The sequence below is a fragment of the Melanostigma gelatinosum genome, assembly GCF_949748355.1.
Source record: "Melanostigma gelatinosum genome assembly, chromosome: 14".
NCBI lineage: Eukaryota > Metazoa > Chordata > Actinopteri > Perciformes > Zoarcidae > Melanostigma > Melanostigma gelatinosum.
This window is the reverse complement of record NC_136647.1, coordinates 1,727,004-1,741,063: the sequence shown is the minus strand read 5'-3', so window position 1 is coordinate 1,741,063 and position 14,060 is coordinate 1,727,004. Positions and strand designations below refer to the sequence as shown.

General features: G+C 43.9%; 1 protein-coding gene across 1 annotated transcript in view; it reads right to left on the bottom strand.

Annotated features, from left to right (window-relative positions):
* Positions 1 to 13,347, bottom strand: part of tmem132e (transmembrane protein 132E) — a 286,941-nt gene extending 273,594 nt beyond the window's left edge. The window contains exon 1 of the mRNA XM_079283060.1: positions 13,248 to 13,347. Within this exon, the coding sequence (XP_079139186.1) occupies positions 13,248 to 13,308 (61 nt within the window). The 5' untranslated portion in view covers positions 13,309 to 13,347. The remainder of the gene's footprint in view (positions 1 to 13,247) is intronic.
* Between the last annotated feature and the right edge of the window lie 713 nt (positions 13,348 to 14,060).

The window sequence follows — 14,060 nt, the reverse complement described above, 5'->3', positions numbered from 1 at the left end:
TGCCTTAACCAATAGGCTCCATAAGGGGAACCTATACACCGCATGCGCACTCTGTCTAAGCGCCTTTTTTAGCTTTTCATTCGCTCCTACAGAGTGAACTTTTCTAGGTCCGTGCACGTTTAACTGCTGGACATAATACTTCTGTTACAAATAAATGTTATTGCTTGAATTGAGCTAAACGCCTCAATCTCAGTCTGTTCACTCGAGAAACATCCTCAACAGTAGTAAACAACCAAAGTTGTTTTTCTTAGTCCCTGTCAAAACCTTGCTCCTACATTGCCCACAATGGTCAGAGATTTGAGTTTGTAATGCACCCTGGAGCCTCAGGCTGAGATGACAGAAGGCTACAGGTCTGAGAAGCTCCATCAGGAGCCACACAAGACTTCACACAACTGCTTTCACTGTGCACAAGACTTTGATGTGGAAAACTGATGGAGTTCTCCTTTAAGTTGGAGAATGTTAACAACCCCACAGGAGGAAAACAAAAGAACGCGTCCTCCGCAAACAGGCAACTGAGTTGTTGAGCAAGGAGGAACGTTTTGTGTTCTTTTATATCTATTATTGCAGTTTTGCACAGTAAATGTTCTTAAAATCCTCCAGGCCTAGTGGACCATGTGGATCCGTACCGATCCCCACCTCGCAGTTCGGCACGCATTTGTACAGCGGGAAAAAAAAAAAATCTTTAGATGACAATAGTAAAGTAAAAGGACTATTCTAAGTCTAAGGACTTAGAACTATTGATGGTGTACATCGACTTCAGAGCCGTTGAAATAAGTTGGTACAATGGTGGTGAAACAAAGGATTCCGGAGCCTTGTAGACCAGCTGCTAAAACAAAACAGAAGCGATCTGTATCTGCCAATATGGATCATTAATGAAGGTGTGATCAGGGGAATCTCTGAAAGTTATATTTGCTCCCTTTGTTTCTTTTGTGCTGATCCAATACCATACCGCCATACCGTCCAGCCCGACAGCTTCCTCAATGGCCGCTGTGATCTTGGCTGAATCTAAAAGCTGATTGACTTTTTTTCCGGCTGATCCAACTCTCTAAATAAGTGCCTTTATAGGTCTGCCTCACCCGCATTTAAGCTTCCAAACATGCTGCAAATAATTAACCTCTAAAAGCACAGTGTGCATCATGGGTAGTTTTGATGTAACTGAGGCAGCGATATGGAGCTTTATTGACTAAAAGCCTGTGCCTGCTGGTTGTACACAACATAAAAGCTTGATGAAGAGACAAAATACTTTTTTTCTAAACGCAATAAAGGAAAACTCAATGGGAGAAAATTGAGAGTGTCGAGACTCCTTGGGAAGCAGTAATCCCCGTACAGTGCTGGACTCTGCATGACTACACGACATAAAACACACTGTGTAGTATCTGTACATGCAGCGTAGCATGTGGAGTTCACGTAGCCCCGACCGCCTTTACAATATAGATTAGAACTACATTTTTCATATTCTCTAATTGCTATATTTTCTAGTGACTGAAACGACAGTGGAATTGATACATTTCTCATTTTTTCTCAGAGCCCCCTGGGACCTCTCTGAAACCTTCGCTGCGAGAGCCAGAAGAAGACCGGCGCTAATTAAACGGGTTCTTAACACGCATGTGATGAGGAGGCAGAGGGTGAAAGGTACGAGGGTTGTGCCGCTCATTTTCATGCAAGCGATCCCGTCTCAGAATCACTCCATCGGGGAGGTCCAGCAGCGGAAGCACATCTATTTTGTATGGTGTCAACCGCTTCCATGTCAGGTTAAGAGCTGAGTGGACGCACCAGATTTAAATTCAACGCAGTGATTCCTCAAGCAGAATTCGAAAGCATGACAGATATAAAAAAAGGCAGTTGGGGAGGAGGGGGATATTTTAACATAGCTGCTTAAGGACAGGTTTAAGGGCTACAAGTTATTTTTTATTCATCGCAGACAGCAAGGGAGATGCGTTTACTGAAATGTATGATTAAAATCTGAGCCCATGTTAAAATGTTAGCCTAATAGTAGCTCGGCCCTAAAACGTGGAGGAGCTCGCAGCTTTCTTTTGCTTTGTGTGGCATAAATCCTGTTTCATAGGCTGATGGTAGAATTATTACGACGTCTCTTGAACCTAATATAGCATAGCAGAGACTATTATAACAGCCGGGGATTCCTTTTCTCGCGAAGCCAATGTAACCCAATAAAATAATTGATTATACTGGGCATTGCTCAGTCTGGCAGCGAGCTGCAGGCCAGGAAAAAAAGGATGCTCTCATAGACCACAGTAAAACAATATTGAGCCAAGTCAAGGCAGGGCAGAACCTTTAATTCTATTGGAGCAAAATAAGTGAACCAATAATGTTTGGCCGACAGACCCATAGGCGGTCTGTGATGCCCAATTCTGAGCTGGTCCATGTGAAGCTGCATATGTGAAGCAGTGTTCGGCTACAGTTCACAACACATTCCAGCTTTGATGTGTACGAGCACAGATGGGTTTCAGTCTGCTTTCATGAAATAGGCCATCAGTATTGTTCCCAAAAAAGCCAACAGTGACGGAGCGCCTGAGTGGAGCTTCTTCTGAGGCGGGTTCTGGCTGAGCGAGTGGATCCGGAGAATAAGAATAAGAATAACTCTGGGACTTCTGTCATCTGCTGATGTGCATGACGTAGCATTTTTTATTTTAAATGGGTTAATGTTCCAGCATTTAATTGGAAACTTAATTAGTAATGATTTCCGGGTCAAAGATGAAGTTCCTCTTGACACAGTTTGGATTATATCCTAAATCAATGGCTGGCTGGCGGGAGCAGAATTAAGTCACGGAAACATTTCTATATTTCGTTTTCAATCGAATTGTGTCTCATGTTTTCCCACTTTTCAGTGCCGTTTTATTTCTGGCTTTGAATGCTGAGTGAGTTCCCCATCGTCACAACTATAAGTGTGTTTGAATTTAATATGACCAAACAACAGAGGCCTGTTTTGTGTCTGAGGTTTTGTGCTCAACACTGAAGTCAGGCGGCAGTCAGTGTTGCGTTAGCCGAATTTGTAAAGCGTTAGTTTCCCTGCGTTCAAATCAATATGACTAAGAATCAAACTGTATGTTCAGCAGATATGTTCACTCTGGCTTCGACAAGCCCTAGACAACATTATTGATTGATTTCGGGGGATATTTTGGAGACAAACTGCACAATACATAGAGGCAGGAGCTCGGCTCACTTCTGGTTTCTCATGTGCATTTGGCTGCAAAGGACACAGACACGTTACCAACAACTCAACGTAGGGCTGGGCGATAAATCGATTTAATCGATTAATTCGAATGTGTGCTTTAAGGCGATGTGTTTTATTGAAAATCGAGAAAATCGCCCCCACCCTCCCCCCCCGTTGGGTTCCCGTAGTTGAGTGCGCGCGCATTGTTTACAAACGAAAACAATGGCGGCCAGCAGTGAAGCTCTCGTTCTTAAGAGAGGGAAGAATGTGTCTTCGGTGGTCTGGAAATGGTTCGGGTTCGTGTCATCTGACACAGAACAAACAGCCTCAAACAGAGGCATGCCGCCGAGTGGGAGAAGTGTTGCGCCCTGAGGAGGGAGCAGGACCGCGGGAGCACAAGCGACGCTGTCTTCCTGGCAAAAAATATTTCGAAAAAACATGCACTACTGTTTAATACTGTTGGTTATGTTGTGAATGCACTTGATTTTGTTTACATGCACTTATTTACTGTGCAAAATATGTTATGTTGATGTTAGATCAGATGTTGCACTTTTGAAAATGTGAATGTTAAAGGGTCACATACATTTTATTTCATGCTGTGTTTGTATCAGTGTATTCAGTTAGAAAAGCTTACTGTAAAAAGTTACATTTGCACAGTTGTTTACAATGGAAGGCTACTATTTAATGCCATTTAATGTTATGTTTAATTTAATTTTATATTTAAATGATTCAGGGAAACAAAAGAGTGACCAAATACTTTTTGTATACTACAGGCACCTTTCTACAATGTTCAGGTTTTGTTTGCACTTTATTTTTATCAACCTACGAGGGAAAATCATCACAAAATAAAATAAAAAATTGTTTTCAACAGCTTCTGTCATCTGCAAAAATTTGTGGGGGAAAAAAATCGATTTAAATCGTGAATCGGATTTTTTGTAAAAAAATCGGAGATTTTTTTTTTAGGCCATATCGCCCAGCCCTAACTCAACGCATTTCTTTTAAGCATATTAAGAGCTTTCGTTGCAACTAACATCTTTCTAAGAAAGCCACAATGTTCTTCTGCTCTTAAATAACACAATTTCCGAAAGTTCATGAAGAGATACACCTTAAAAATCCTACAAGTACTAATAAAAGATAAAGCAATAAAGAAGCAGGGTTTAGTTAACCGTAGTATTAAAAATAAAGTTCTATGAGCGTAGTAAAGCAGATTGTGGCGAAAATAAGAGTGACGCTTTGAGGAATGGCAGCGCTCCAGCACAATCACAAGTCATGGCCAGACTGCTGACCAAAACAGTGCATTTACATCCACTTGAACCGCTGGAGAGGCTTCTACACACAAACCAACGGCTCCGCACACGAACATGGAACGAGCTGCCAGTCAGACGGAGAAGACCGGGAGATGCCGACATCCTGTGATGTTCAGGGGATTAACAAAAGGAGCCGACGGCTACATCTGACATCCTGAGGCAGGTGTGCAGCGAGACGCATTCATCACAAATCACAATAGGAATGTCAATTTCATGTTACTTTCATTCTCCATGAACACATTTCAATACGACTTGGACAGACGGAAAACACTCGAGTAACGGCATCATGATCAGCGCTTTCTTTTCTTTTGACACAACTGCTGCAACCGTTATGTTTTCTCATCAATTAATCTGCCGATTAGTGAATAAATCTATTTGTTGTTTGGTGTAAAAGGTGTTCGAATATAGTGAATAATCTTCATGACGTCATAAAGCGCAAAAGTGAGTTTGTCCAACAGCCCCAAACTAAAAGACTGTCTGTTTACAATCACACGCGGGAATAAAGGCTAAGCTCACTCGCTTCTACTTCGTCTATTTTAAACTTGTATTCTTAAACATTCAATGAGGCTAAAAAGAGGAGAAGTCAAATTGCGTCACATCATCGGGGTACAAAGCAGTAGAACTTTATTTCACATGCGCTCCTCGTGCCCCAAGACCTGTAAACAAACGCTGCCGTTTAAAATCAGTGCAGTTCCCTTTAAGAACAACTAAAAGTTGGAATGCCCAAATTAAAACTAAGAAAAAAAGGCAATACAAGCTTTTACTTTTTACAAATGGACGAGCGTCACTTGTATCTGAATTGCTGGATTCATCGCAGTGTTGGCAGACTGTGTTGACACACACGTAAAGTGGGAGATACTGACGCCAGCACAAGACCAGAGGGGAGACTTCCTCCCAGTCTGCAGCTTATATTCACAGTGAATCTTACATCACATGATCCGCATGAGCAAATGTCACCAACTGCCTCCACAGAAGAGATCGTCAAAGTCAAACACCGCCCGGGACTAATCTATGAGAACGAGCAGCTTGTGAAAACACACTTCCACGTCTGCCACGCTGCTGACAACGAGAAGTCGTGAACTTTGAAAGCCCGAGCCAGACTCTGAACTGCAGCGGGAAGAGCAATCCCACAGCGGAGAACAAGATTTAAGAGTTGGCCGACTGTCGAGGAGGAAGCTGGGGACGCTTGCCAGACTGGAGCATGCACGCCTGAGTCCTTGAGCGGCATTTGTAGCTCCAAGAAAAATAAGCGTTGGGAGGAGAGGAGATGCAGAGATATGCTGAAAGCTAAACCTCTCAGACAAATCCTTCATATGGAGACTAACAGTCCACACTGGGAAAGACTGCTGCTACGCTAATACCTCGAGATGCTTTATCGGTTTCGACTTCTCCAACTTTGATAGTCTGACAAATATCACGTACTAATCTTAGATTATCATCGCTCATGTTGAACGCTATTAGGAAAAGCCTTTTCATATTAAGTCTCGTACTTTTTTAGAGCCATTATGTCCTCACTATGTGGACCAGTGCATTAGTGATGTAACGGACCACTGTCGATCCGTATGGACCCCCCTCACGGTTTTGGCACGCATGTGAAGTTTTACTGACGATTGTACTCCAATATTCAGTAAAACATGCGTTTCTAGTCTCTGACAATGTTACATTGTAAACAATAAGTGTTTAAAGCAACAGGAGGAGAGCTAGTAACGTTAGCAGCACCGCTAACGGCTAACCAACAGGAGGAGAGCTAGTAACGTTAGCAGCACCGCTAACGGCTAACCAACAGGAGGAGAGCTAGTAACGTTAGCAGCACCGCTAACGGCTAACCAACAGGAGGAGAGCTAGTAACGTTAGCAGCACCGCTAACGGCTAACCAACAGGAGGAGAGCTAGTAACGTTAGCAGCACCGCTAACGGCTAACCAACAGGAGGAGAGCTAGTAACGTTAGCAGCACCGCTAACGGCTAACCAACAGGAGGAGAGCTAGTAACGTTAGCAGCACCGCTAACGGCTAACCAACAGGAGGAGAGCTAGTAACGTTAGCAGCACCGCTAACAGCTAACCAACAGGAGGAGAGCTAGAAACGTTAGCAGCACCGCTAACAGCTAACCAAGAGAGGTTCACTTCAGTTACACTATGATGCCTTCAGGCTCTGCTCAGTGAACATGAGTACTGGGGGAAAGTAAATGATGACGTTATCATGATGTGTTCACATGTAATCTCATAAAATGTAGTGTTTGTGAGAAACTTGAATGAATCCAGTTGTTTGCAGATGTTTTAACAATTGTACCTTGAAGGAATAGGTTTTTGGGAAATTAGTAAGCTAGAGACGTATGGCCATTTTCATGAAAAGCCGGACAGAATTAGAGGATAACAAGTATACCCTTGTAACACCGCAGAAAGAAGGAGCGTACCATAGTGGATGCCATCACATCTCTCCTGATAGGAGGAAACTTGATCAAAAGGTGTCACGGAAAGCCCAACTGACAACCTCCTCCCAGAGAGAAGTGGCCATTCCTCTGGAGCGACGCCATATTGTCGTGCATTTCAATCCATTTTACAGCCGTTTTATTCCCTTCAATGCAAAATGTGAAATCTGGCTGGCGATAATGTTCCCGAGTCTGACTCACAATACCACAGGCAGCGGAGGAAAGCTATTTCAAATCACAGGTGCCGTGTGCCAGGTGCTGTGCACGAGAGCCGACTTCATACCAAACATATGAGACGGCCTGATGTAGGAGACAGAACGCACAAAGAGCTGCAGCACAGAGTCCTAAACAAGCACACAATGAGTCGGACATTTGCACTTCCGGCTCATCCGTCTCCAAGTCAACGGCTTTCTGGTTAGACGACAGAAATCAGGCCTGTGGTTAAATTAAGAGGGAATTCAAAATGATCTTGAGAATTATGGATCAATAAGTCATTGGATTGACGCCCTGCTGAGCAGTTACAGACCTGCATAGACATAGAAGAGAGCTAGATGCTGTGAGGACCAGCGTCTGTGTGGACGTTCATGGGTTAACGATCAGGTGTAGAGAAAAATAAATATTTAAATTAAACTTCAATACTGCATCATACATTGTGGTAACCATCACCTGTCACTTCGAATGAACAGTTGGAACACGCAGTCAAATTATCATCCACTCCAAAAACAAACAGGTGGCGGACTATTTTCAGACGCAGATTACTTCCTGTGATTTCCAGAGAATCACAGAATGAAGAACAAAAGATCAAACGACTTAATATCAAGAAGCAGATGGGCTCCATGCATGCAATCAGAAACCGTCTAAAAGAGTTGGAAAGACGCATTTGAACAATCAGAGATCAAGGTTCCGTCTCACAGACGTGACAGAGACGACAAGCCGCCGTCTGCAGGTTTTATCTACTGGACTTGATCTTCCTCTCAATGAACGGAGCTTTTTAGCAGATTGAACAACCTAATGGTGGTTTTATTCAACGCGGTACATTGATTTCTATTGAGGCACAAAACAAGAATACACACGCACGCGTGCTTTCACGATTCAAGTATTTCATGATTGTAATGCGTCACAAACAAATGGCGCACTCCTTTTCAGGAGGACTACCAACTGTTGATAAAATTAGCATATATACAGTTTTAATCAGCAATTAGCTCATATACAGCTTAATCAGCAGCTAGTTTATATGCAGCTTTAAGTAGCAACTAGCTTATATACAGTTTAATCAACAGCTAGCTTATATACAGCTTAATCAGCAACTAGCTTATATATACAGTTTAATTAATCACTAGTATATTTGCAGTTTTAATAACCATTATCTTATGCAGCATTATTAACCACTTATACAGTGCTCACAACACAGCAAGGCCAGAGAGAAGCAGGTGAAAGGTTACTTATTTAACTGCGTCACAAGGAACCGGCAGCCATCTTTCAGAAAGATAAGACAGTGAGATTCAAGCGAGGGACTACGCCCAGCTGAGCCCGGCTTTCTCCACACACTCTTTCTGTAGGTCCTCACGCTTACAACACCTCACTCACACTGACGGAAACCAACGCCTATTGGGAGGGGCCAAAGGTGAATGGACATTCACGGCCTCCAACCAAGCGTAATACACGGCATAAACGTGCTACGTTTGCATCTTTGACTTTGACTAATGTATCAAGGGGGCGGACCCCATATATTAAGGATCATGCTGATGTGTTGAAGTGTGTCTGATGGTGGATCTCTGCGAGTGAAGCTATTAGTGACCCGTGCACGTATTACTGCAGGGCTGAATAACTTTGTTCGATAAATAAACCTATTGCTTTTGATTTAACTATACGCCTCTGAGAGCTTCTGTTTCATTCTTAAACCTGCTCTAAGTGTGAAAAACAGCTACAACACATTTTTTCACAACACAACCCAATGTCTTGCACATCACATCACCTCTGAAGGGAACCAGCACTTCACAAAAGGTTCCTTTCAGCCGCACGAAGGACGGCGTCCTTACAATTCTCTCCACAGCGACGAAGAGAGAGCAACAAAATACAGCCTCGGAGCGTCCGAGGGACTCGGGCATCGCCGGCCTTCAAAGTGCGTTTCTGCGATTAAAAGAAATCCAGCCTTGGCCTGTACCAACAATTACACAGAGGAAAATCAATTAAAACAGGCCGACGGGGCCACCGGGAACATCTGGGAGAGACTACTCCGGATCAAGGAGCGAAACAAAGACCCGTCCTTTCAGAAGCAGCTTCTCTTCTTCTGGTCAGCAGATGTTTGCCCTGAAGGTCAGCGCTCTTCTGTCATTTATAAACATGAAAATAAAAATGATCTACTCACAAAAAGGAGCCATGCTGCAAACGGGTTTCACCATTTTAAGACGCCGACAGAAAACGATACCAAAATCTCCTCCTTTAAAAGCTGCTAAAGGTGAGGCAGAGCCAATCAATTCAGCTTCTATTCTGTTCTATAGAGACGTCTCGTCGACGACTCCTTCACTCCGATCTCAGTCTGTACTCGATTACTAGATTATTTAATGCTGAATGACTTCTGATCACATCTCTGGTAAACACAAGATTCAAAGTGACTGTTTATATACTACACATATACTGTATGCATACACACATACTTACATTAAATACTTATGTACTCATACGAGACACATGTTAAAGTCAGGCCTGATGTTGCCCTACACATGAGATAATGATCGTTACACAGCGAGACAGAAAGCTTATTAATAAACACAGAGCGCATCAGTACTCGTAACGGTCGACGCACAAAGTCCAAACATCAGGACGGAAAAGTCCAACATGAGGTATTTACTTTGCTTTATTGTCTCAGGAGAGATGAGGACAACAAATGGACTTCAAGGATTTTCTTGTTTATTGAGACAAACTGCAACAAATGAGCAACAATCGCATCAAATACATCACAGCCCGTAAAAGCTAACGTGCTCATATGCAGGCCGATGAACACGTGAACGGTTAGACTGCAGCCGATGTCGTCATTCACAATAAAACACACGACATGTGGAGACGTCCACCGTCTCCTCCGCTACGTTTCAGCACCAAGGACAGCGACGGTCCCACACAACAAACTGCTATCACCACAATCCAGGTTCATGTTGATGCCTTTGGGGTTTTTGGGGTGCCGTGTGTGTGTGTGTGTGTGTGTGTACACGTACACACACACACACACACACACACACACACACACACACGAAAAATAATTTAGACGCTGATTAGACGAAACGGTAGAAGCTTCGAGGCATTCCACCTTATTACATATTACAATAATAATGATATTGTTTGCTGCTTTATTAAAGTGGAAAACCTGAAGATGTTCATGAAATAAATGTATAAATAGTAACTATTGCTGGATGAGGTAACACAATGCTGACTGATTAAAGTAATATTTATATATTTACACACTGTGGGGAAAAAATACTGCTTTACAGTTTTTTCTATGCACAACATTGTGACGCTCATGAAGCAAGAAAAAGACTCCAGACGGCTGAACTCTGAGCACAAGTCTATTGGTTTACACTCAAACAGAAATCCTCAATAAAACGCGGTTCTATTCTGAACACCGTGTGGTATCCAGAGCTGCTGGCTAAATATAAAAACCACATCCTCCATCAACGCGAACACAACCAACCGCGACAGGTGTTCCAACAGCAGTAAAAGATGCAGACGGTGTAGATCAAGAGCAGGAAACATCGAGAGAGCGAGAGAGCCGTTCTCCTGCTTTCTGTGTTCTCCATAAAGATGGACGGTTCTTCAAACGCAGCGCCGGAGCAGAGACTCTGTTTCACCACATGTAAATCAATTAGGATGGAACATGAGCGGCGGCGTGTCACACTGCTACTTTGTCTGCTCTGCGTCCAGCGCCTCCTCTCAGAGAGAGGCTGGTGCTGGGACGGCTGCCAAACTCCACACAGACATGACTGGGCGGGCCGCGCTGCTCCCAGCATTCACTGCGGCGTGTCACACACCTGGTTCCATGGAGCGTTGGTCATTTATCCAGGTAAACCACGACCTATCCTGTCAACGGGTCGGTCTAAGCTCCCCAAGATGTTATTTAATAAACAAGACCAGGCGACATGATCCGTTCAAAAGAACAGTTCCTTTTTTAATCTCAACACTTGAGATGATGACTGATCATGTAAATGACAAGTAGAAGAAAATAACAACGTTTTTTACCTCTTTGCCGACAACAATGAACCAAACCACTGACGGTGAGAAAGAGCTCGAGTGGATGATAATCTCAATAAATATGAAACTAAATATAAAATCGTACCCTCTACCCCATAAAAGGAAATCTGGTCAAACACCATTACTATGTTTAGTAAGTTTCTGTTTTAATAATCGGTTCATCGTTTAAGTCGTTTTTTAAGCTTCTTACGTTCTAATAACTTCACTTTTGGACCAGATCTACTCGGGACATTCTGATTGTTTGAGGTTTTATAGAACAAACGATTCATTTGGAAGCTCAAAGTACTTTCTGCTCTGAGATGATAAAAGGATTTCATCTCCGATTGATATTAGAAACACTCACAATAATTGATCAGTAAAGTTCCATTATCGTCTGGAGGGACTGGAAGCTGTTCAGCTCACTGTTTCAGTAGAGAAGTAACAAGAACCGACTCACAATGTTGCCGTTTTATCTATTTATTCTTAATTCATGCACTAGGAGCTTATGATTACCTTATTTATGATTGTTGGTTTTTCACCATATGAAAGATAAAGTAAGATAAAGTGATTCCAGTACGTTTTGGTGCCATTTTAGGAGTTTTAAAGCATATTTGATAGATTATCGAGATAATAATGTGAATCAATCAATTACTGATCGAGAAATGAAATGTACGATCACACTTCTAGTTCACGAATTCTTGAATCCGATTGTTCCCGATTTAAATAACAAGCCTGTTGCTATTTTGTTAACGATTATTTCTTTAGCTTCTCTTGTTTGATTACAAAAGAAAAGGTTTGCTTCTGTTTTTGTGCTTCTGAACCACCCGTTACTGAATCAGCAGCACCGTCACACGCAACTCTGAAGCCTCCTTCCAGGAAAACACGACGTCTCGTAGCGACACAATGAGCGACCACAGAACTGTGCAGTCAGCCAACGCTCCCATCGCAAGTGCCCGTGAGCGGGAGGAAGAAAGAACCCGTAATCCTCATCTGCTCCTGACCTCTGACCTCCTGGTGGAGGAGGACGGGAGGAGACGGGCCGTGTGCCAAATCTCTTCCCGCAATTACTTGTGACAGCAGCGCCTTCATTGTCCAGGAAGGTGGGCATGCGTCGCGCTGACCACGGGGGCGACGGCGGGATTAGTGGAGGCAGAGCCTGGCGACGCCATCAAGGACAGCGCAGTCGTTTTTTACTGCACACGTAGGCGTTTCTTTTGTGTGTGCAATGAGACATTTTGAGGTAAAAGCAGTGAGGAGAGGAGGCTGTGTCGTCTGTGAAAAAGGGGCACGGGTATGGAAAAACATCCCTGATAGGATTCATCTCTAAAAGTCTCCTAATGTCACACTCTGCTTACTGTGCTGTGTCGCAGCTGCATCAATGAACAAAATACAGATATTAAAGGAGGATTAGTGTTCTTGGAGTTCAACTAGATCACTGGGACACGTCAGGAAATCATCTTGTGGGATGTTTGATGTGGATTTGGTGCACTTGGCTGCGTCGCTGTATGTAGGACAGACTACATAAGAGCCCTCCCACGTCCAATGAGACGACTTTACACACAAGAAGAAGAAATCAGGAGGAGGCGGTAGACAGATGTGAAAATGAGACTGTGTGGTGGTGTGACCAACTCTATTCATGCTATTTTTGCATGATTTGGTCTCATAGTTCTGGACCGTGTGATGGTCACCTGATGGTACTCAGGATGTGGTATTTGTACCTGCAGCAGTATACCGTGGATATATTTAACATCATGTGTGGAAAACAATGTGTCGATGTTGAACTTACAGTAACCTCGCAGGGGAAAAACTAAAAACAGCAAAAGTACCACACCATTCCTGTGGGGAGCTTGTACTTTACTAGACATTTATAGAAGCTCCTCTAAGAAAAAGTGTGACAGGATTAGACGTGTGTGTGTGTGTGTGTGTGTGTGTGTGTGTGTGTTTGTGTGTGTGTGTGTGTGTGTGTCTTCTGAAAAAAATTACCAATCACAACAAGCAGCAAACCCTCTGCAGCTGCATGTTGCAGAAATTTGGCACCACCACTTTTCTATGCAACACATTATAATGCTGAAAGCCTACTGGGGGGGTCAGGGTAAAGGGGGGGGGGGTCGTCACTCACCACACGAAAGCGCCGCCACACAGAGGAGGAGAGCCCATCTGCAGTCCCGTACACCTGACATGGCAGAAATCCCAGCGGGGCGGGTGTTAAAATCCCAGTTGTTCCAGGAGCCGCTGGTGGAGAAATGAAACCTCTCTGCGGGTGTTTCGCGTCCACGCGGGGCTGTTGATTGCTCTTCCGATGGGTGGGGTGGGGTGGGGGTCTTAAGTTGGACACTGCGCGTATCTGCACGACTGGGCTATTTGCGCGTCGAGGTCTTCAGAAAAAAACGTGATTGTCCAGATACAGTGTCGCGAGCTAAAGAGCAAAAACACCGCAGAGAGCGCGCTTTTCTCTTCCACATGGGAGAACAAAGTTACAAGTATCCTGCTGCAAAAATACCGGACAACTGGGGGAAGACGATAAATGGCCCCCCAAAAAAATCATAAATCAATGGGCATCAGTTGGGAGATGACGCGCGCTTAAAACGCACAGGAATCCTGCTGCGCGCGTGCCCTCCTCAAAAAAGGAGACGAGTGTGAATAAGAAAGAGGAGATCTGATCTCTGGCATGAGGTTATTCTCCAAATTAGGAATTGAAAAAGGAGAAATCCTTTGCGCAAAAATCGTGGAACCGGTGGATGGAGAGAAGGGCGAGAAACAGAGAGTCCGCTCTGCGCTCCGCTCTCACCGACTGACTTCTCCGGTTTCAATTCAAATCCACAGCCACGGAGAGGAGAGACATTCTGAGCCGGAGACGGTTTAAAGAGGTGCAGGTCTGCTGCAGCGGCAACAACGACCAGCAGTTCACCCACCGCAGCGTCACTGAGCCGGA